The sequence below is a fragment of the Pelecanus crispus genome, chromosome 3, assembly GCF_030463565.1.
Source record: "Pelecanus crispus isolate bPelCri1 chromosome 3, bPelCri1.pri, whole genome shotgun sequence".
Lineage (NCBI taxonomy): Eukaryota > Metazoa > Chordata > Aves > Pelecaniformes > Pelecanidae > Pelecanus > Pelecanus crispus.
In genome coordinates this window covers 39,421,375-39,445,568 of record NC_134645.1, presented here as the reverse complement: position 1 = coordinate 39,445,568, position 24,194 = coordinate 39,421,375, and the positions used below count along the sequence as shown (strand labels likewise).

The following is a 24,194-nucleotide window of genomic DNA, read 5'->3' as shown; positions in this document are numbered from 1 at the left end:
CTGGACTTAAAATCTGATTAGTATTGTTGGAATACAGCACAGTTCTATGCTTCTCATTCAGAGCAGACAAAACCTAAGGATCTGAGTAAGTATGAAAAATTGTGTGCTTTCTTCAGTCAGTTGGAGTAGGAATACCATGCAGCCTAGGGCATGGTCTATAAACAAATGTTTTCTGGTTTCAGTAGTGCTATGAAACAAGTTAGAAGGGTGAGGTCAGCTCTATAAAAATCAGCTTCTCTACTGTCATCCTCTGTAGCTAATCCAGTGCAACCTCTGTAGACAGTATTTGCTGTTCAGTCTTGTTTCACTGGTGTATAAACACAAGCAGATCAAGAGAGAAGAGTGTTAATAACTGAAAATAAAAAAAGCTAAAGAATAAAGATAACTGGCTAGTGGGCAATATTAATTCAATTAAAACTACCTCAGAAAAATAAAAACAAGGAGAGGAAGAAATTCTGTCTTCATTTACACTAGAGCAAATATAGGGCCATTTTTTTGAACTTAGAATAACTGTAAATATTTGTGCCTTTCTGTTGTAGGTACATTGAAATAATTCTAAAGATACTATCACTGTGTTTTGGGTTTTTTTTAATAAGAATGATGATTCTGGAAATAAGTTTTATTTGCTGTGAAGCTGTTTAGAAAACTGAATATTTGATTCTCTTTTCACTCATCTTTTAAGGACTTCCAACATATCTAGATAGAATGCTCCTTCTATAATATGTTACTACTTCCTTTTAATACAAGTACTCAAAGCAGAAACAGCATATGAACATTTAGATATTAAGGAGTTTTCCTCTGTGGAATTTACTTTGCAAACAGCCACCAGGAAGTCTCTAGGACAGAACAGTATTCAAATCAATACAGAGTCAATCATTTTATACTGTCTAGACCCACCATAATTATACAGTTCTCTGAGACACTCTCTCTATAACTTCTATCAACAAATTGAATCTACTCCTTTTTCATATCATCCTCATTGTCTCTATTCTGACAAAGATGCTCACATAAATACACTGTTCATCTTTATCCTGTCATACCTAAATCCTTTAAGTAACTTCCGAGTCATGTTCATATCTCCCCTGAAGCCCACCTGAACTGCAAAAGGTATGTAGATAGAAGAAGGGAATAGAATCATCATAGATTATACACCTCCAGTGCTGTATAACCATGCAACCTCTTACTGGCTTCATCCATTTCCCCTCCCTTCATATTTAACAACTTTCCACACCAAACTGGTCCCCAATGAGTATATAGCCAGTACTGGAGATGAAGAGCTCAGACAAATCAAGATAAGTTAGCAACATTTAATACACAAATAAAGTAAAATTACAGCATCTGGAGTATGGCTACTATAATTTGTCATATGAAAACTTCTACTAAACTTTTTAATCCCAACCTACAACGTATTATCAAAAACCCAGGACTGTAGGCTGCACATTCTCTGGAGCCAGGAACACTCTGAGAAGTTCATTAGGCTCCCAGAGCCCAGCACTGCTAATGACAACAGTCACCAAACAAAAAAGTCTCCAGGAAGCAGTCTGCTTCTCCCACAATATTCTTAGCTGAGCCTTCTCAAAGAGAGGCAAAACATAAACTGTAATCTCCAGGAGCTCTCCTAATGCTTCACCATGGGAACCAAGCTACTACTGACCTTTAGTACATAATGTATATAATAAACCTATCAGGGAAATTGGAAGAAATGCCCTATAAAGTTGTTTACCTTCCTGTTCAGACTTTAGTGAAAAAAAAAAAAAAAAAAATCTAGTGTTTTTTAAGAGCTCTAAAGCTCAGAGCAGTTTCACAGCAGGTATGTCTTCTCTAATAAGGTAGCTTCTTTCTTCCTTACGCTCTTAAATGCTCCCCAGACAGCAACATCTGAAACAGAAAACTCACTAATGGAGTCAGTCTGACATTTTCACTAGTGTTTCTAAGGCTATTTAGTAGTAATAGCTCACACATGCTGTACAAATCCTTGTCTCACAAATGTAGAGAGGCCTCAACACTTGTTATAATGAAATATCCTATTCCTCTTCTATGGAAGCAGAAGTTACACACAAAGACGATTAATGAAATGCCCAAAGTCATATAAAAGGCAGATTCAGAAACAAAAACTAAGATTCCAGATTTTAGGATTGGAACAGTGGTCAGTATTTCTCAATACAATTTATCATTCTTAATTACAATGACCTAGCTATATCATGGAGAGCCTTTAAATAGAATTATGGCCTAAATCTTGCAATTTTGTTGTTCTAATTTATTCCCTTCCTTCTGGCTGGTGATACCTCCTTTTGAATAGGCTATATTTCTTTATTACAAAAATATTTTTCAAAGCTTTCCTCATCAAACTTCTTTGTTTCAATTAGGGGAAAAAAAAAATGTTGTTTAGTTTCCAGCATAGACTTAATAACACAAAGAAAAACGTGCCTAGAAATAATTACAGGGACAAGTCATAAATTAGCAGTCATGCCAATTCTCAGGGCATGCTACAAAAATAAATACAGTTACACAGGGAAATGTATGATTACACCAAGTGAGTGCTGTATTTTCAGCTAAATATTTCTGCATCTATACTCAACAACAGTGAAATGAACCAATTACTGCCAAAGTAATCAGTCACCATCAGTACTTTCACTCTGGATTTTTTATATGGAATGAGCTAACAACTTGTTTTTTCAAACCCAGATGCCTGAAATCACGTCCCTCAGTCCACAAGTTTTATTTGCAGAGGTATTAAACTGCTACTAGTCTCATTGTCATTTCTGTTAACATTGAGAATAAAGCAGACTTCTCATTGGAATTAGGTAGGCACATATGGGAAAAACATCCCAGGGTATGTATTATTGCTGGCATTGGCAATTAAATGTGAAATGCTGCAAAACTGTCACATTAGAACTATTCATTATGATATAGTATTCTTTAAAAGACGGAAGGGATGATTAGAAAGTGGACAGAAATAAGTTAATACATAATTCTAAAATAACTTGTGAGCTTCTTATCGCTAGTCTGTACCATTTTATGCTCAGTTAAAGGATAACAAAACAAAGAGGATCTAACTGCTCCACTTTGGATAAGGATGTCTTCCGCTTTTACAGAGGGAGACACCATTTGTAAGGGACTTTCTCATATTCTTGCATGAAGAGGAGTCCACATCATGCAGGGACAGACTGTTTCTGAAGAAGCACAGTGACTTAGGATGGAGGGGCTTTCATAACTAATAAGAACATATAAGGTGATTTAAAGATTTGAAGATTGTTCCATCTGGAATGTGCTGCCTAGAAATGAAGGATGGCATGTTACTGAAAAATAGTTTTTCATAAAGCCAACATGTAATCAGTTTGATAGTTGACACTATTTCAATATATTGTATTTCATGTGCTTTATTGCTCTTTCCCTTTGCAACAAATCTCAAAGAAACAAGCTTTGCAAGAGGGCTATGGGAAGAGCTTGGGGATAGTAGGACTCAAGAAACACCCTGGGAGAATGAGATGGTCTGATTTGCTTGACAAGAAAGCTTAGGCATGTCACTGGGGTAGGGAAGGGGGAGCTTCCATGTAACATGCGAGTTTGGGATAAGCAAATACATCCACATATACCTGGTAGGCCAGTGGCAGTCCTCTTTTACCTGTACTCTTTATTACTATCATAAGTACAGTACTCCCAGCAAGTTCAAACTCTTCCTTAGATGGTCTCTGTTGAGGCTGTAACTACCTGTACGTTCACTGGCTGTTTTCTTGCAAGCTGTTCTCTGCATTTTTGCAGAGTTTCATATTCTCAGTCTCGGTACAGTCTCTATTGTTTAACTAAAATCAGCTTCCTCTAAAACCTGTAAATTCTTTTTTTAAATACTTACAGACTCATTCGGTCAACATGATGTATTTTTCAGCTTAACATGATATCATCACGTTCTAATTTAAAACTGAAAAGAGCTATTGAACCCATAAAGAACACATTGCTGTGATATGAATATTTAATAGTAATGATCTACAAAAATGGACTTTGCTATTGAACTATTTAAATGGATCTCCTGAACATGTAAGAAAATACTAGATTTGATGTTCCACTTAGTGATATATTATGTGGAGATACATGCGGAAGACTTTTAGCTGACTAGCTTAGAATTGCCATCTTCTTGCATTTTGCTGGCATATTTTTACCTTTACCATCATTAAACATGTTGTATTCTTGTCTCACAGTATTACTAGAACATAAGAACTCCGGAAACACACCAACTCACTCTTCCTGAGATATTGTTGAAAGCTAATGTACAGGCTAAGTAGAAATATATGCAGCAATATCTAAATATAAGCCATTAGCCTGATAAGAAACACTCGGTTCCTTTGGAAGCACCAGGCTTCAACCCTGATACATGTGGGATCGCAAAATACTGGATCCTCCTCATCGTAGCTCATTAGCTCAAGTTCTCAAGCGCTAGGGCAGCTGCAGCTTTCAGCATCATGCAAGGGATAAGTATCAGGGTTAAATAAGGACTCAGTCAAGTAGGCAGTTAGTAATGTCAGGCATATGTCATGTACCCCATCATCACAGTGCTGTCTTATTTGTTCTGCAGTAACAGATAATCAAATCATCATACTGGATCACGCTAAAGGTTCATTTCACGCAGACTCAGTTTTCAAAGGCCATTATGCTATCACTGGGCGAGTGTCATTAACATCAAAATTAGTAATAAGCTAAAACCCCATCACAAAGCAGGGCCTGCTGACAAGACGAGCATCAAAATACAGCTCTTGTCCTGAAGAACTTAAAGTCTAAATAAAAAAAAAAAAGAGTCCACCTTTACTTGGGAGTAAATGAAAGAAAGTAAATGAAAGGTAAATGAAAGAAAGTGCCTGTACATCACAAGCAAGAGAAGACAGTGCTCCATAGTATGTGTAGGATGTATTACACTTTACATTGGCCCTAAGTATGTGTAGGTCACTGTTTACTGTTGCCCTGCGCGTGTTGTCCCTGTTGATCAGGACAGCTGGAGTCAGAGATCACTAGAAAGAGGAAAACTAGCAAAATTATATTTACAGGGAATAATTGACAGAATTTAAGCTGCAAAGTTAGAAGTTTATAGTTACTTTGCATTGTTAGGTTTGTGTTGCTTCTTGGTCAGAACACAAACAAGTACTTTGGCTTTTTTGTACCCCAAATTCCTTGCAACTCATGGGGAGCATTCATAATTCTGCTTGCCTAAAAACATCACAGTGTCCACCCTAGAGAGTCAACTTTTTGCTATCTATTCTCCGGCATATGAAGTCTGAATTTACTTGTTAGCTTGATGCTGGAATTCTTAACCTGTGGAGAAGATGTATCCCCTTGAGATGAGCAGGATACCCATGGTTTCTTGGTATGCGTCTCTTACCCTACTGTGTGCTATACATCCTTTTTTGGGGGGGGTTGTTTGTTTTGTTGTTTGTGTTTTGTTTTGGGTTTGTTTTTTTTTTTAAACTCAAACTCAACTTTAATCTCAGCTAGGACATGCATTTTAGTAGAAAGCCCTACCAGTGGGTAACTTTCTTGCATTTCAAAAGGCTTTTCTAGAGTGACCTGTTTTATTCTGATAACAGAAAAAAACTCTGTCATCTTCATATTACTTTAGAAGGTAAAGATTGCTGCCATTAATGAAACAAAATATTTAAAAATCCATTGGAATACTAATTACACTGAGTACCTTCTGACAAAATGTCTGTCTTCTCCTCTGCTGTATGTGAATATATATCATAATATTTTAGACATTTATTTTATAACTTGCCCTAGCCAAAACCCAACTTTCCAATACAGCTATAGTTGAGCATATCCACAATCTAAGGACAAAGTACATAAGTATTCCTAAGTATACCTCCAAAGCAAGTTTGATGAACATGTGAAAATTAAGGAGGAAAAAAAAAAACCAAACCACAAACCAACCAGACATTGCATGGTGAAAATAAATCACCAATGACCTTGACACTACTTTTTATTGTTATCAAACTATAAAATATAGAATGTTCAGACTAGAGCTTGTTAATGTTTCCAGGCCCAGATTAGAATAAATCTAATGTAAAGATTTTCTTTTTCCTTCTGGTGCTTCTTAATTTCTCTGGAGAAGTTTGCTTTTCAATAAAAGCGTGTTAAGTATTTGAGTTAAATAATGTAAAAGTAGTATTATTTTTTTAAAGAAGGCTTGAAGGCAAAAAGCTTTCAAACAAAAAAATTCCTTCTTTTGCTACAGATTTCTTCAGATTGCTTTCAGTATTTCCTGAAAGAGGCATTGCAGAGACAAATAATTTGCAGAAACATGTTGACTTCTTCCATTTAATTTAAAATGATGGAGCAGAAATATGAATGGCAAAACCTATAAATGGCAAAACAATAAAAGGGTTAGCATACCATCCAGATTGTCTGGAGATGGATGTAGATACTTGGTGCTTATTATGAGCCGTTAAACAGAAGTAGTTTATTCAGTACACTGCTATCCCTTGGATGCACTGACCTTCTCACATACCGTTCAAAGACTGCATACAAAATGGCCTTCCATGAAAAACTGAAATGATAGATTCAAAACACTGTGGAGCACTGAAATACAGCTTTAGAAAAGAACCAGAAGAACAGTGTATAATGAATACATTAATACTTTTAAAAGACCTACTCTATTACTAGTACCGAGACTAAGATTTGGCTGTGAGTTTACTACCTCAATGCATTTGGGAAACAGCCGTCTAGTGAGTTTTTCCTGCATCTAATTGGCATTATTACTTGAAATTACTCTATGGGTGCTCCCCCATGACACCTCAGAAGAAACTACTTAGGATCACCAAGGCGAGTGCACTGTCTCTGCATTTCACTGTGAGCTGGTAAATAACTAAAGCTAATTTCACATACCAGCAACACACAGCACAAATCTTCAATTTCACCAGCTACACTGAAACTGCATTCAATCCCCCAGCTATTTTAAATCAAATCAGTTATGAAGGAGAATTACCAGAAATTAAATCCAGCTACAACTCCAGGAACACCACAAAAAAGGTGTTTTATTACTTTTAGGGTTGTGATAACCGGTTTGCTCCACTGTGAACAGTGTATTTAAAAACACATAGGGGAGAAGAAACATAAAAGCCAGTACTAACTACATGAAAGATGTAGAGTAAGCTGGTTTACGGGCCTAATTCCACGTATATGGGGATATGTAAGGGGTGACTCAGCAAAGGCTCAGAGATAATACATCAGATTTTACCAGCACAAAAGCTGGTCTGAAAGAGAATGAAGAATATGCCAGCAAGAAGTAGGTAGTCTATTGCATACTGTTTGAATGCCTTTTTAACAAGCGTGGATGCACAACAGTTCTGAAAACAGCTTCAAAGAAGCAACTACATAAAGATACACAAATAATACATGCAGCTTACAACCTCAAGTAAGAAGTCCTGATAATGACCATAGCACTGTTTGCCATTACAACTGACTTTTGACTAGATAATATCTGTGTAAATTGAACCCTTCAGGCTGTAAACAACAGTAAAATATTTGCAAAGACCAAGGGAAACAAGCATCACTGATAGCCCTCTGCCTTGCTTACAGATGAACTCCTGAAAGAAACACCTTTCCCACTAAATTCCACTTCTGTTATGGAACCATTTTCCTTCCAAGGCTGGTTAAATGATCATCGTGGCGAAATAAACCAGAAGAAATCGTTGAGTATGTTTGGAGATAACTTTGAAACAGAGGTAGGGAGGTCTAATTTCTCTGAAAGGGAGGGATGTTTTTAAAAGTACAGATAATAGGTGCCTACTGTTCAGACTGAGTAAATCCAGGCCTGGAAACAACATGCAGTCAGCAGAAAAAGTTATGCCCCCCTACAGAACAACTCTGTGTTAGCCTGCCCTGGCCTTTGGAAGGGCCTGTCTTCATCCATTGGCTTGACTAGCTTAGGGCAGGGGCTTCGTAGCTTAGATTGATTCCGTTCACAGAATCAACGTGAACCTCATTTCCATTCATCTCCTTTGGGATTAAAACAGCTCACTCTCTCCGCTCCCCACCCTCCCATATTTCTCAAATCGGAAACACTGGCGTGATGCAAATACTGCTCACAAGTGTGTTCGGCTTCCCTATATGTTTGAACAGCATTCTTGGTGCCAAGTCTAATCTGGGTGTGTAAATACACTTCTTTTCCCCTCCCCCTCAATCTACATAAAGTGGAAACAAGGAAAACTGGACAGCACTAGAGCACCTGGGCTGTGCTAAAGCATTGCGCTTCTCACTTTAGTCAAACACAGTCTAGTTTGGGTGTAAATGAAGCTGTCATCATTTGATATCCGTGCTGTATGCATGATAGTTTACAAAATATATTCCTTCCCTGGGTTACTTGGAGTCACACACTGAAGAATCCAATACATTTGACAGCAAAGTGACAGAGAGTGTGGGACTGTCAGGAAGAACACAGAAAGGGCAGATAATAAGAAAAATAAGGTCCAGTCTGCAGATTTTTAATGTTAATGGAAGAATCTTTTCTACTTCAACAGGCTCTTGACAGGGCCCAGAGTTCACGAGGAGGAAGTGCCTGTTCCAAGAACAGAAGCAGGAAGGATATAGATGCAAAGCTGAGAGTGGGAGGAGGCAGAAGGAATAGATAAGTGAGGATGCAGAGGAGCATAAGGAGTGGCAGGTGTGATCAGTTCCCTTTTTATCAGTAGGAATCAATATGGGAATACCAAACGTAATGTGAATTTTAATGTCTGTAAAAACAACGTCATCTTCTATGAACATTCTTCTGTAAAAACCAGAATGTTTTAAATGCTGTAGGAATATGAATATGTACACTTTGGTCACTGGGATGAATCCATTACTTTTCTTCCTTTTTTTTTTTCCTAAAGGTTACAGCTTATGGACCAGGAACTACTGAAAAAAGTAAAAAGAATTCAGATATCTGGATATGGCAGCTGGTATGTGACAGTTCACACTTGGTAACTGATGAGTTCATGTTTCAGTTCAGAGCAGACTGAACAGTAGTAAAGCCTTCTAGAACCAGCAGCAGAAATTAAAATTACTACCTTCCTTCTCATAGAAAAGACAATCAATAGGAACCACCCTTCAGCTTAAACTATGATGAAAAATAACTGTAAACTACTGCCACCTTAAAAATAGTCTTATCTGTACGTTGAGGACAGAGATACTGCCATCCTTCATCAGGTATTGGTGGGGATTTTAATATACCCTAGCTAGGGTATAGCCTGCAAATACATCAGAATGCCTCTGAGTAATAAAAAAGCATCACCTATTACTTCTACCTTGAAGCATTTGTCCTCATACTGAAGTCAAACTGGAATCAGGTAGACTAAGCTAATAAAAATCTAACTGAGAACTTGTTTATACTAAAGCACAGTGGTAGGTGATCCAGACACCCTTCATTCAACTGGCTTTTAGGAAACACTTGCAGCCCAAGGGAAAAAAAACAGAGAAAAGCTAGTTTTCATTTACACAAGTCACCTAGGTCAGGAGGGAGATATTTGTATCAGTTCCTGCTCTGTGGAAACTCACAGGGACTATCAAATACTAATTAAAGACATAATAATCTTGAGAGACATTTGTTTACACTGCAGCTTATAACAGCCTATGCAATCAAGCCCTTGTTTGCTGGCAAGAACCTGGCTCCTCTGCTTGACAAGATAATGATGAGTCCATTCCAGTGTGCGTGGACTCCTATTAGTGATTTCTGTCAGCTCCCTGCTGACTTGTGAACTGCTTTTCAAGACTTAAAAAGATACTAGGAATCAGAAAAGTAGAAGAGGAGCTTGAAGTACTCCAGGAGGTTATCTCTGTAATTTCCAGAGCTGTAGCAACTTGCAGGCTGCTAGGTTAGATTGGTAGCAGTGTACCCCCAAGAGTCAGGCAATGGGTTGCTGCTTTATGATGGGGAACGATGAACCATGAAGCATGTTTTTATTGATGCTAACAGTGTCCGACAGGGAAGATCAACTGAATATTTAGCTAGGCCTCATGAAACAGAGCAAGTTTGAAGTGCTCTTTCAGTGGGAAAGATTTCCATACTTACCTGCAGCATTTTCTTTCTGCTAGTGACAGGACATAGAAAATTAAAAGCTGGGTATCCATTCTTTCCCTTCAGGAGGGCACATCTACTGTTACCATGGATGGTAAAACCCTGACTTTATCTGCTGGTGACAGCCTGCTTGTTCCTGCCCAGTCTACGTGAGTACAGATGAACAGTGGTTCAGTGCATGATTTCCCAGCTTCTGACAACATAAATTCTGTGTATTTGGTCCACACCACTCTGGACATCAGCTGGTGCAGAAACACAGTGTCTGTGAATGCAAGATTTGCAATAGCCTCCATTATTCCTCAGGGCAGAAGTGTTTTCAGGAGGAAACAAAGCCATTCACTCTAGTTCACCTCTTATGATTAAAGGTGGGGAAAATAAAAAAGATAAGCACTACCAAGAAAAAGCAGCTTGTAAAAGACCATACATAAAGGTAGACGGCACAAATACACCAATCTGCAATCACAGCTGATCCTCTAAGCTTCAGATCAGGCTTAATCAACATCAGTGCAGCAAGATTTGGGGTTCAGACTAAGAACACAGCTCTCTTCCTGGAGTAGGATGCAGATGGCTGTTTCATAATCATGACACACATGATATATGTAAAGGAAAAAAAAAAACAGTGAAAATACTTTCCAGAGAGAACGGAAAGTGAAAGTACTTGCCAACTCTTGTGGAGACTATCACAAGATGATAAAGTGCCCACCATGAAGAAGATGAAGGATGATGTATACTCACTGGTAATGCAATGCAGCAGATTATAGGTAGATGATAAAAATGGCCTTCTTTCCTACAGGAAAAATCTAATAAGTAGCAGTGCTGACATTTGCACCTTTTGTACAGCACTGAAAATATTTGCTGAAAGAGCTGAAACCATCCAGCTGTGCACAGCTGTTCTCTGCACTTCAGATTCCAACACATAGCCACCTCCTCCTTTCACCATCACTTCCACCACTTCTGTGAAATCACTTGTCTTGAATTAATTCCTGGTCCTGCAGTCCAATCAATGAGCATGTGTTTTCAAAATCATGGCCTGATGCACATGCAGATATCTGCCAGCACAGTTCATATTGGATTAAGACATTTATCAGATCCGTACAGCAGGCACCTTATTGTATGTGTCACTGTTGCACACTGATTAATATTTGGCCATCCATTTGGTGGCTAAGGGAAGAGCGACTGACATCACCTACCTGGAACTGTGCAAAGCATTTGACACTGTCCCACACAACACCCTTGCCTCCAAATTGGAGACACATGGATTTGACAGATTGACCACTCAGTGGATAAGGAATTGGCTGGATGGTCGCACTCAAAGAGTTGCGATCAATGGCTCGATGTCCAAGCAGAGACCAGTGATGAGTGACGTTCCTCAGGGGTCAATACTAGAACCAGTACTGTTTAATATTTTCATCAATGACATGGACAGTGAGAGTGGGTGCACCCTCAGCAAGTTTGTGGACGACACCAAGCTGAGTGGTGCGGTTGACATGCCTCAAGGACAGGATGTCATCCATAGGGACCTGGACAAGCTCGAGAAGTGGGCCCATGGGAACCTCACAAGGTTCAACAGGACAAGTGCAGGGTCCTACACCCATGTCGTGGCAACCCTGGTATCAATACAGGCTGGGGGATGAAGGGATTGAGAGCAGCCCTGTGGAGAAGGACTTGGGGGTACTGGGGGATGAAAAGCTGAACATGAGCCAACAATACGCACTCGCCACCCAGAAAGCCAACCGTATCCTGAGCTGCATCAAAAGAAGCATGGCCAGCAGGCTGAGGGAGGTGATTCTGCCCTCTACTTTGCTCTGGTGAGACCTCACCTGGAGTACCACATCCAGCTCTAGAATCCTCAGCAAAGGAAAGACTTGGACCTGTTGGAGTGGGTCCAGAGGAGGGTCACAAAAATGATCCGAGGGATGGAATGCTTCACCTATGAGGAAAGGCTGAGAGTTGGTGTTGTTCAGCCTGGAGAAGGCTCCAGGGAGACCTTAAAGCAGCTTTCCAGTACCTGAAAGGGGCCTACAAGAAAGCTAGAGACGGACTTTTTAAAAAGAGCATTTAGTGATAGGACAAGGAGTAATGACTTTAAACGGAAAGAGGGTAGATTTAGGTTAGATATAAGGAAGAAAATCTTCATTATGAGGGTGGTGAGGCACTGGAACAGGTTGCGCAGAGGTGTGGCTGCCCCATCCCTGGAAGCGTTCAAGGCCAGGCTGGATGAGGCTTTGAGCAACCTGGTCTAGTGGAAGGTGTCCCTGCCTGTGGCAGTGGGGTTGGAACCAGATGATCTTTAAGGCCCCTTCCAATCCAAACCATTCCATGATTCTATGATCTCTGCAACTGCCACAGAAACAGCTAATACAAAAGTGATGACCACAAGAAAAATACTACTGAATTCATAGATACTTACTTCATTAAAATAATATCTGTACTGAGGTAATTATGTTCCAATCCTCACATCACCAAGATCAGAATAGATGCCTTCCCCCTTGGTTCATCCCTAAGTAGATATACATTCTTTCCCCACATCATGATGTTTGGCTTATACTAGTGATGGTGAAGAGTAATTCCTGAAATATCACAAGATATACCAGTATGGAAAGAGAACAAATGTAATCAGAACAGAACCTGTTTGGTTTCCCCTACTTTTCAGTCGCAGCAATATTTTAGTTGTTGGTTTTAGTGTGTGGTCCCCTCCCCATACACATTGGCTCATCTCTCTTTCTATTTTTCCAGGTACCGCTGGAAGAGAACAGAAGAATGCGTTGCTCTCTGCATTGCTCAGGATCCAAAACGCAAGCAGCCTTACACCTAGCTCCTGTGCCAGCTGACTTAGTTATCAGCAAAGTTTTAACCTACTTGTCTTATCTTAATGATCTTTTAGTCAGAATGCCTGGAAATTTGAATAGTCTAATGCAATGATTACACTGAATTAAGTGGAATCAAGAGCTGTGCCCAGTTAAAACTTTTTTTCCCTAAGTAGTTAAAGTTTCAGCAAAATCTACAGTCAGTAATTTTTTAAAAAACAAAATCTGAAAGGAAATTAAAACAGATCCAAGTAGCAGGAGTATCATATATAATATAAGTAATACGTAGAATAAGTTAAAGGCTTTTCAAATGCAAGTCTCTGCCACAAGATGTAGAAAAGGAGATAGGACAGATATTGTTATACCTACTTAGGTAACAGTCTTCATTTCTTTGTCTCAGTTTTGTCATTTGTACTAAATTTGGTATAAAGTTAGTTATGCAGTCCACAGTAGGGGAGCTTTAATTGGCAGTAGCTCACAGATCTTCTGAGATCTTTGGCTAAAACACCCTTTAAAAACCAAAACAAACTATCTGCAGCGCTGCTCGAGGATCTCAGTGCTTTGTGAAAGAGAGGAAGGTGCATTAGGGGGAAGCAGTACCTGCAACAACACCAAGCATTACTTAGATCACCACTGTACTTGCTTCAGGTAACTTGTTATCAGTTTACCAAATCCGACAATGCAGTATCAATCACAGTTATCAGTAACATGCCGCACATGTCATCCTGGATGCTGTCTATGCACTAGTCTATCAAGAAATTAGCACAGCAATATGACTAACAGAAGAGCATCCAGGTTATGGATGTTCCTGTGCAGCAGAAATCTCAAGTCAAAGTAGCCTAGGAAGTGTGTTGGGGGACAAGGGAGCAGAAAAATTATTATACTTAGTTTCTACTAAATGCTGCTTCTTTTTGAACAATGAGGTTTCTTACAGAAGTATGTCAAATTATCTTTTCTTGCTTTTATTCCAGTAACTCTCCAGAGGGCTTTTGTTTGGTTGGTTGGGTTTTTTTTTGTTGGGTGGGTTTTTTTTTTTGAACACATATTGTCCTTCACATTATTAACATCAGAAAACAGGTTGCTTAAATGTTTGCAGGTATTATCAATTACACATTTGAGAAAGCAAAAAGTTACTACTTCTTGATTTTTTTTTAATTCTAATTAAGTTCAGAAAAATATTTCTTTAATATAACTATCACCTACAAAGCTCATTAAACTCAGATGTCATGTGTTTTATTCAATTGTGCGTTCTTCTGATGAGAAACACTCAGATGGCTTGGCTTTAATCTATAGCTTATACCAAGTTCACTAGCTTTTCTAGTAAAGCATACAGCAGAACTTTGCTACATCCTCCTAATAACAGGGGATGTAATTGAAGAAATTGAGCCCAGTCCTTAAGGCTATTTCATGTGTGATAACCCACATCCATAAAGGAGCTCTAACACTCCCTTTGAACAAGGGTGTAATTTATCTGATTATCACTGGTATTGGTGTATCTGTGTGTCTGCAGAATTGCCTGCATCTGCAGTTGAGGGATCTAGAGTACCAAAGCGTTATATTTTTAGTCCACCAGTGCGGGGTAGCCACTGCGGTACTACTTTTGTATGAATGATAAGCGGATAAAAGCATAGCAACACGTAGAACAATGCCCAGAATAATCAACAGCTCTTCATCTATCCAGAGGCACTGTGAGCCAGGGAATCTTCAAGAATAAAAATTAAGGCATCTCTGGATTAGATACCTCCCAGCTTTAGAGACTTAAGGATTTAAAATAAAGGCTGCACTCAAACTCTATTTGGGATGAAGTCCTATTATGACAACTTGTGCTTGAACACCCGAATTCTACCAAAGCCTCGGATCAGAGCAAGAACCAGACCAGGAGCATTAAGCTAGAGCTCAGTCACCTGCAGTTCTGCCACTGCCTGCGCTCAGAAACCAGGGCTGAGTAGGTCATCACTTAACTTCTTTTGAGGAGCTGCTGTCATCTAAAAATTAGGTAAGAGGTGTTCCGTCCCGTAAGTATGCCTAAGAATCAGGATCAAACCGGTATGAGAAGATTTATAAAAAGGCCTAGATACCAAGTACTGAAAGAAGATAATTTCATGTTCTAGTGGCACTTTTGAGAATTGTTTCAATTGTTCTGTTCCTCCTGCCTCCATTTCAATAATTATTTGGTAGCCAGAGCACAAATGAGAGCACAGAGAGAATTTGTCATTTACTCCTTCCAAGGTACTTAACTACTGTTATTTAGACACCTGCAACGTCTCTTTTTCCAAGTCTTCAAATAGTTCCAGGGGGCTCCTGATCAGTCAGCAAATCTTTTTCAGGTACTTTATTCTCCCTCCATATTATATGTAAACTGTCCCAACAATGGTACTTTTACAATTAGATGCACCCGTGCTCCTCTGCCTGTAAGGAAGTTGGCCAGATGCAAGTTTGGTTCTGGAGTCCTTTTAGCTGTAAGGTGCTGTTTCTGTGTACATGTGGTCAGCTCAGTAGATACTTTGGCACCAGAGTTGCTGGAATTGTGGTCTGGACACTCCAATGCTAATCTTGCCTCATAAAGAAGGATTTCAGGCTCAGGTCGGTGGCAAAGGCTTAGTTAGGCATATTGTCTGCAAAGTGCCTTAATGCACTCCTGTTGACATGCATGTCTGTGACAACATACCAGCACTAAACCATGTCCTATGCATATACATGACTTTTTCTTTACAGCTCTTTCTATACAAGGTACACCTGCACCCTGATTTGGGCACCTGTTTTCCATCTGAATCATACAGATATTGTGTCACCTCATACTTAATAAACTTATTACATTTTGCCAGGATTGTGCTAACCTCATTATTACAGTCTTGCATAGACAGTCCATCTGTTGCTTACTGTTTCTCTGAGACTCAAAAACAAAACCTTTATAGAAATATATAGTCTAAGCAGTATTACAATAAAGCCTACACAGACCAGACTTCATACCTGCACCATGCTTCATAAATGAATTATTACCTTAAACACATGCAGGATTGTCCAGAATCACAAGCTGGAGTTGACTTGAAAGCTCAGAAACACACATAAAGGAGTTTGAGTCTACCTACAAGCATCCACAGAGAGTTATTCCAAGCCTGAATCTCACCTATCCTGAAGTCAGAAGGAGCTTTCCCTTTCACTTCAAATGGGAAAAGGTGATGCAGCCCAATCCTGCCAGTTGTTGAGTAAAGTGTCAAGAGAGGCTGTGGTTGTTCAGTGCCTTTAAAATGTTTAATCCCAATAAGAAAACTGGTAAGTTTTGTGAAGAGAAAGATAAAACACTCCTTTTTAGCTATTGATACAGTTTGATTTCTATTATTATAGCATTTAAATGGTATGAGTGATATAAGCATTATTATAGTACTTCAAATTGAGCAGGTAACTTACATCTTACAGTCAGTCTTCCAGTTAATGTAAATTAGCAATATAGATCAAAAAATATTTAAAGTAATTAGTGTCTCCTATTGCCACTAGGCTAGACAGGTCTGACCTGATGGGGTACTTACGTTCTTATTTTGAGCTATGCTGACTTACATGAATTATGGAAATAAATTGATAGTGTCTCACTATATTCCTCCTTATTAAATGTTGAAATATGAGACAATAACAGAAATATGTTGATTAGCAAGGTTACATTATATATCAGCACCAGTTCAAAACAACTAGTATTGCTTGAAGTAATCATAATACTTAAAAAAAGAAACAATCCTCGTACAGTAAATAAAGCTTAAGTCTTCACCACTGTTTCTATAATATTGAAGTAAGACCTATAAAAAGCAAGTTTATGCAAAACACATGTTTATAGTTCTGAGAAAACTACAAGAGGAAAGCAATGACCCTCACAGATCATGTAGTAAACGTATCACATATCAACATCATAGCCCAAGATTGTCCAATTTTTTTTTTTTTTTTTAAATAACACAGAACAGTTAAGGCAAGATAATGATCTAACGCTAACTACATTTCATCTTGCAATGCATAAATTGACAGCTTGTAAAAGTCAAGAGAGGAACTCTTCTTCCTCCATGCTTGCTTTATTTTTAGATCTTGCTTGTTCCTTTGAAGTAACAAACCCTACCAGAGGCAGAAAACTAGACTAGGTGGATCAGTAAACTGGTAAAATCAGGTGTGTTGTAGTAAACTTTTTCCTCAAACCCACACAGCATTTACTCACACCTGTAAACCAATCTCATCTTGTTGCATGAAGATAAGAAGTGCTTTCATTCTGTTGTTAAAAACATTAATTGTACTCTGATTTCAGCTTTCCAGCCACATTTATTTTATAGAACAGAAGCACAGAAAAACAACCCTCCCACCATCACTGCATGTAAGTAAAGGAAGAAAAATTTCTTAAGCTATTTAACAAATTCCTACAAAAACAGCTCGTGTTCATAATGCAGACATTTCAGGGCTTTGGGGTTTCTTTTTATTTATTTTATTTTCAGTTGATAATCCAGAGTGCACTTGAATGAACGCTTCAGGCTAATGAAGGTCATAACCTCCTGGTCTGTTTCTGATTGAATATGCATGTAGAGCTTGCTCTTCAACATCAAAGTATGCAGAATAGCAGCTGGTTGGACCCAAAGTAAAACTGTTGATTTTGAAGTAATAATGAAATTAATATCTGCCCTGCAGCTCAGAGTAAATACCTGACCTACAGGTCCTAGCACTATCTGGTACAGAAAGATCTGATGCTGGATCCAGTCAGCAATATTTTTGGCGATTGTCCAGAAAGTGTGGAAGTGCATAAAACCTCTCACTTTTATGTCACTGGAATTTTGATTGAAGCTTGAAAGCTAGGGTGATACGCACACATGCATGCTAAGTCAGAGAGTTTGTGTTCAGCACCTTTCCAGAAACAAGGTCTGAAACAGCAAAGTCATTAGGCAAATCAATCCCAATGCACACATCAGATTCCTTTCTGCAAACACCTCTCCGGTTTGGGGTCTGCAAATTGTAGAACAATTCTTTCTAAACTACTGTTGCTCTGTGTTAAATACATCTGCAAGGTCTTTGGCCCAGTAATTAATTATAAGTTGCATCAGAACCACATGCTGGAAGATTTGAACACTGCTTTGTATTTGTAGAGTTGCTAAATAGGTGCATGGCCATTACACAGACAAATAAAAATATTACGTCCCTGGTTTGGGAGATAAATTACGCTGAAGCTGGGGCAAAATTATTTGGGTTCTAAAAACACTACATTATATATCTTACAAGCCACTGAGAAAGATGTCATGGCTATGACAAAGTAAACTAAGCATAAGCACATTTGGAGCTTCAGTGAGGAATCTGGGTATATCTTTATTATGTCAGAGAAAAATGGGACTTCTGCAGTGCTGTACAACTATAGCAAAAAATATTATTTAAAGATATTTTAATGTTTTTCCCCTTGAAGGAAATTAGCTTGCTTAGAAGGCAATACAAAAGCATGTAGGTGATGAAGCTTGTACTTCACTCATAGCAGACTTAAGCTCTTCTATATGATAAGTTGCCCATAAGTTCAAACTGTATGCTTTACAGTTTGAAAATAAATTTGACAATCCAATTCAGTAAAGCAACTAAACATGTGCCAATACGTAGAACTGGAGCTTGAAAGCTTCAGCATACAATTTCCAAACACTACTGGGGTTTGATCCTGAAATACAGTCATTGCACCTTACCTAGCTTTTTGGTATCCCTCCCTTCCTCCAAAATCCCCAGGGCAGCATCTGTACTCTGTGCAGAAGGCAGATTTGGGCACCTCCAAACAGGCTCCACAATAACCGCCGTGCTGAGCAGGGAACTGCACACACAACACACAGCTGTCCATGGCTGAACCACAAGGAAATGCCTGGAGAGTCATTTAAATGCCATGGTCTGCTCTCAGGGTGCTGCAGAGAGCCACCTCCACTGAGGAGCCAAAGGGCCCTGTACTTTTTCCAAGAGCCAAGCAAAGCTTATTGTCTTCTTGCAAGTCACAACCAGAGATCTGTAACTTCATTTTACCCAATAGTCCCAGGAAAAGAGCAGTCACACGAGAAGCGGAAGCCCCAGGAACAGCTCCCATCTCTACAGAGGAGAAGGAAGTCAAACTCAAAGCTTTGCTGTCCTGCAGGAAAATCCCAGTCACAGGCTCTGCTGTTAGGGGCATTTCCACCCCCTCTTGGTACAGCTCCACAGTATTGCAGCGAGATCAACCGAGCCATGCAGGAAGCACCACAGTGTTGCTAGTGAGCTAGAAGATAATTCCTACTCCCCAAATGGAGTTGCAGAAAACATTACTCTATAAAATAAAAGCAAGTACTCACAGAAAGCACATATCATTACAAAGCCGTTGTTCCAGTGGTAATTATTTGCCTGAACACGTTTGTGATCCAAGCTGTCTATAGCATCTTGGCGTACATTACCAAGTGAAGGTGAACAACACATTTTGATTTGGGAAAAAAATCATCAGCAGATTGTCAAGCCACAAATAGATCAGCTTTGTTTATGACAACCTGAGAAAAATGTTAACAGTTACTGATTGCTTCCTGATATTGGTGACTAACAACCCACATGGTTCAAACCCTATATATGCTTCATTACTGAGTGGCAAATAAACATTCAATGCACAGGTCCCCTCATCAGACAATATCGTGTTATTCTCTTCAGGAGGAGAATGGGAAACACTGAATGAAACTGAGTAAAAGCTTCACAGAATGACAAGAATTCATTTAATATTTTTATCCACTAAAACCTACTAGATTAGCTTTACTTTTAAATGAAGATAAGAAACTGTATGCCAGCACTGGAGTCGGGAATCAGATTGCCTTATCCCATCAGACTTAAAGTTTAAAATGAAAGCTTACCAACTCTGGCTTCTATTTCCAATATGGATGACAATGTTCCGTTGACTAAAGCTCTTTCTTCCATCTTTTGGATATAAGCTAGGCAATTTACACCCAGTTCTTCACTGAAAGCAATTTGCCACTACTAACTTACATGATCTTTGCCACTTTAGATGCAGCTGCCCTGATTTATGCCAGTGTGTTAACAGAATCAGGCTGCTACACCACAATAATGCAAATGTTGCTTTGCTGTGTTCTGCATCCCCCAAAATACCATTGCATGGTTGGATGGAGTTCACTTATATATATGCACACACATGTACATATATATACACACAAACACACCTATATATGCCTTCTGAGTATTTTTATGCAGTAATTAGTTGTATCTTGCCCATACTGGTGAAATTTGTGCCAAGCATACTGTGTGTGCTTGGCATTTTGTAACACGACTAGCCCATTATTGGCAGTCAGAGAGATAGAGATTGATACTAAAGGTCATTTTTATTTATGTCAGACACAGGATGTTTCAGAAACTTTTATGGAGTAGCTACATCTGTGCTCTCTGTGGGTTGGATCCACTCCATACATACTGCTGGAGGACCGAAAAAGCAGATCATACAAGAGGGAAGAACTATCCTGGGCTTCTCTGGAAGTCAGCTGCACTAAATGCTCCACCTAACCCAGGCTTTTCACAGCATCCCAGGCAGTGGGGCTGTGCAGCTCACAGACATTCCTCATGGAGGGCTGAAGGTTGGTTTTTATTATCAGTTTTAATCCAATAGAAAGGTTTCGTGGCATTTATTTCCTCTATAGCAAAATTAACTCTACTTGCAAAGCCTCCTCCCCCTCACAGGGAAATAAGATGTAGGCTCAGAAGCCCAAATCCACAATGATATTTAAGTGCCTGAGGAACTGTGCCAGAGTGTCTGGCAGGGGAAGCTAAACAGACTCAATTTTAAAAGGGAGTATAGTGAATGCAGAGACAGACTGAAAGCTCAGGAGAATGAAGTACTCCATTTATCTACTATCGGGGGAGCTGTTAAGTGGCAAAGCAAACTTTTTTTCTATTCTTGCTTATCTGTGTCCTTTAACCCACCATTAGTGCCATCTCCACTCCTATTTGAGACTGGCCTTTGCTGCAGCTGGCACCAAGTTAGCCACAGATGCTATTTCCATGACATCAACATCAGTACAGTGGGAGCTGGACACAGATAAAATAGTTTGTATGATCACATGAACAGTCATCTTCAAGTTCCTTGCCCAGCAGGACTAATAAAAATACTTCTTGTGAAAGGTACCAATATTCATCTTGCTTAAAAACAAGACACATAGAAACAGTAGAAAATATTTGGAAAACCTGTGATACTGATTATTTTATACAGACTGTGGTTTTTGTCATTAAACTGCTGTTTTTCATAATTATTTCTTAACATTTTGCATTGAACCCATTTTATTAATTTCCTCATATGTCTATATTGGGACAAATGGTATTCTCAGCTGTATTTGTGTAAATTTGTAGCTAATGGAAGTACCTTGATCTCACAGCACTGGAGGATAATTTGGCTCTCTATCTACACAGGCATTACAGCTGAAGCCTGTCACAATGATGGAACTGCATCAGCACATGGAGGCTGCTTAACACAAGGTACACTCCAATATGACATTTCTAATCTGCAGGTTATAACCTCACTCTAATAGTGTACCTCATTCAAGATAAAAGAACAAAACATTTGATGCTTTAACACCCTTATCACAGCTGAGTTAGTGTTTACAGAAGTGCTAGAAAACTAGACATTATTAGCCGCATTCTGTTCAAAAGGAACAGCTTCCAGATGTCGATGTTAACATCTAGATACATGGAGGAGACAGCACTGGAGAGCAGTGAGAACATCTCAAAAAAAAAAAAGAATCTGTTAACTAATTTCTTCCTTGTTATTTTGGAATTCAACTAAAAATTAAGTGTAGTCCAAAGCAATCTCTAAAATTAGCTTGTTAATCATCTAAACAAAAGAGTTATAAATTGAAAGACCATTCATATTTTCATTTTTTAGATTTGACCCTGCCCTAGAAAAGATTACACCTGCTCAGAGTGGACTCTACAGCAGAGCGATGGAAAATATTCAAATGCCAGTAATGTCTCCCATACTTGTATTCCTAAAAGCTCAGCATACAGAAGTCTTAAAGTCTTAAAAAGAAAGAGGCTCATCTGAAAATATTTTAGGGGACTAGGAGCTAAAAGAGATTTCTTCATTCTATTGCTTTCTCAAATAAATGCACAGTTAGAATCTGACATTCATTTGTCTGATTTGAAGAAGTAAGGTTAGGAAACATATGCTAGAACAAGCAAGAAGTAGTTCTTGTGCATGTGTTTTAAAGGCATGCAAAACCCCTTTCACCCCAGTACCTGATGTGTTTAGGGAAATAATAGACATAATGTAAGTTATCTGCCATAAGGTCTTCACCGAAGGGATTCATGCTGTGAGGATTTCCATGGCAACTACTTAAAGTGTCATAAGCATTCATTTTTGAAATTGAGAGTCCAGGGACATGATTCGCTACAGTAATAATGCCACATAAACCACCTAAACAGAGATCTCTTGTTCAGAGCCAAGTAAACTAACTTTCCTTTTCCTCTATGGGAAAGAACTTCAGAATCATTTGCTAAGTTAAGAAAACCCTTATGTTTTCTATCAAATTTTTTACAAGAAACAATAACACATTTACATATACACATACAGCTGAAATAATGAGTTCCTTAAATTACTTAGTACACAGTACATCAGGTAGCCTATAGAAAATCTACATGAAGAAGATTATACCAGGGTCAACTCAAAGAGGCACAAAAACAGATTTAGTAGAACATTTCCAAGTCTATTGAAATTCACCTGCAAAGAGATGACAATTGCTCAACAGCCATTAAAATATTTAAAAAATAAGTACTCACCAGTATATTGAAGGTGCTACAACAAATTTAAGTTCTGGCTTGATATAGCAGTAAAAAGGGAAACCTAAATAAATAAGCATTGTTCCAGAGTGAAAAAAGAAGAAAAAACAGTATATCTGCCTTAGCAAACACAAAATGGGAGCAGCCAGATCCTTTATACCTGTTTGCCTTCCCTTCAGGTGCAGCCTTGATTTTGCCAGGCATGAGTTAGGGGCAGGAATTAAGCACACTCTGCCAATCCCAACCTGCAGACTCTTTAGAGATCACAACCAGCCAGAATAGAGACATACAATCCAAGGTTAATTTATAATGGGATGGGGCTAATAGGGAACAAGGCTGGAAACCACTTTGCCCCAACTAACTTCAGCCCTGGTCTTCATGGTGATTGCTTGATCCAGCTGAATGTATTTGTCTCACAGAGCCAATGGCCAATACCTTGGCTCACGGGCTAAAGTCATACTTTAAAAGCTCTCCTTCTGCAGTACAGTGCAGTTGATATAGATCATTAAAGCCAGCTTGAAAAATACAGTTTACTTTTATGCAATCATCTGAAAGAGAGAATTTTATGTCAACTCAAGTAAAGCTCCGCAGAATACCTAGTTTTTATATTCTTTTTAATTGTCACATCTATTTCAGACCTCTATTAAAACTGCATAACATTAATTTATTCAGGAAAGCTTAATAGTCTCCTGTTGGAAGTTTTCTCCATTAAGTTGATATTACTGTCACTTCATGGAAGGCCTGCACAGATGTCCTTTTTTTCCTATAAGGGTTATTATTCAGAGCTATGCTCACAGAGGCAGTTTCTTACAGTAAAAGTGCCTGGAAATAAATGTTCTCTGTGAAATACCATCTCATCTTCTTATCCTCTGACTGGTCAAACAATGACAAAACCATATTGTTCATTTTAAAGGACATTATGGACTCATTCATGAAAGACATAATAGTGGTGGAGAAACGTATCAAGGAAGAGCAATGAGTCAGACTGTCTGCAGCCATGTCAGCTGGAGGAAGCCACATACATCCAGGCTGCACATGGACTCGCTGAACAATTCTGCTTTACCTATTTTTAGCACTGAAAAATACTTTAACTTTTACACTCTTGAGAAAAAGGAAGACAGCAAAGTTTAAAGGGACTTGTCCTGGGATTGCAGTAACAGGCAGCAGAGCCTTTGTTACGCCCTTCAAAGGAGATGAAGGAAAGGATGAGCTGAGCTAGAGAAGAACAAAGGCAGAGTTAATACACAAATTCCTATACCTGCTCATCAGCTCGTGTCCTGAAAGCAGGGACTGGGCACAGAAACAACTCCACTGACAGAGCTGAGTCGGGAGGGAGTATTTATTCTCGCTGCCCCCCGCAGCTAATGTCACTGCCTCTCAACCAGGGCACTGGAGAATGGCATATCCTCCTTGTCTTTATTTGCTTCTATTGAGTTCATTAAGTGCTTTTCTTCACCAGGGATGAAAATATTGAGTTCCTGAACATGATATGTGTAGGCTTTTACTGCATTCACTACCACATACAGCTACAAAGCATGTGGATAAGACACAGTGTGGTCCCGTGTGGCTTGGAT

The 24,194-nt window shown here is 39.0% G+C and overlaps 1 protein-coding gene across 1 annotated transcript in view; it reads left to right on the top strand.

Annotated features, from left to right (window-relative positions):
* HAAO (3-hydroxyanthranilate 3,4-dioxygenase) overlaps positions 1 to 12,851 on the top strand; it is a 35,727-nt gene extending 22,876 nt beyond the window's left edge. The window contains exons 7-10 of the mRNA XM_009490263.2: positions 7,561 to 7,706; positions 8,853 to 8,921; positions 10,103 to 10,185; positions 12,773 to 12,851. Coding sequence (XP_009488538.1) covers positions 7,561 to 7,706; positions 8,853 to 8,921; positions 10,103 to 10,185; positions 12,773 to 12,851 — 377 coding nt within the window. The remainder of the gene's footprint in view (positions 1 to 7,560; positions 7,707 to 8,852; positions 8,922 to 10,102; positions 10,186 to 12,772) is intronic.
* Positions 12,852 to 24,194: the final 11,343 nt, after the last annotated feature.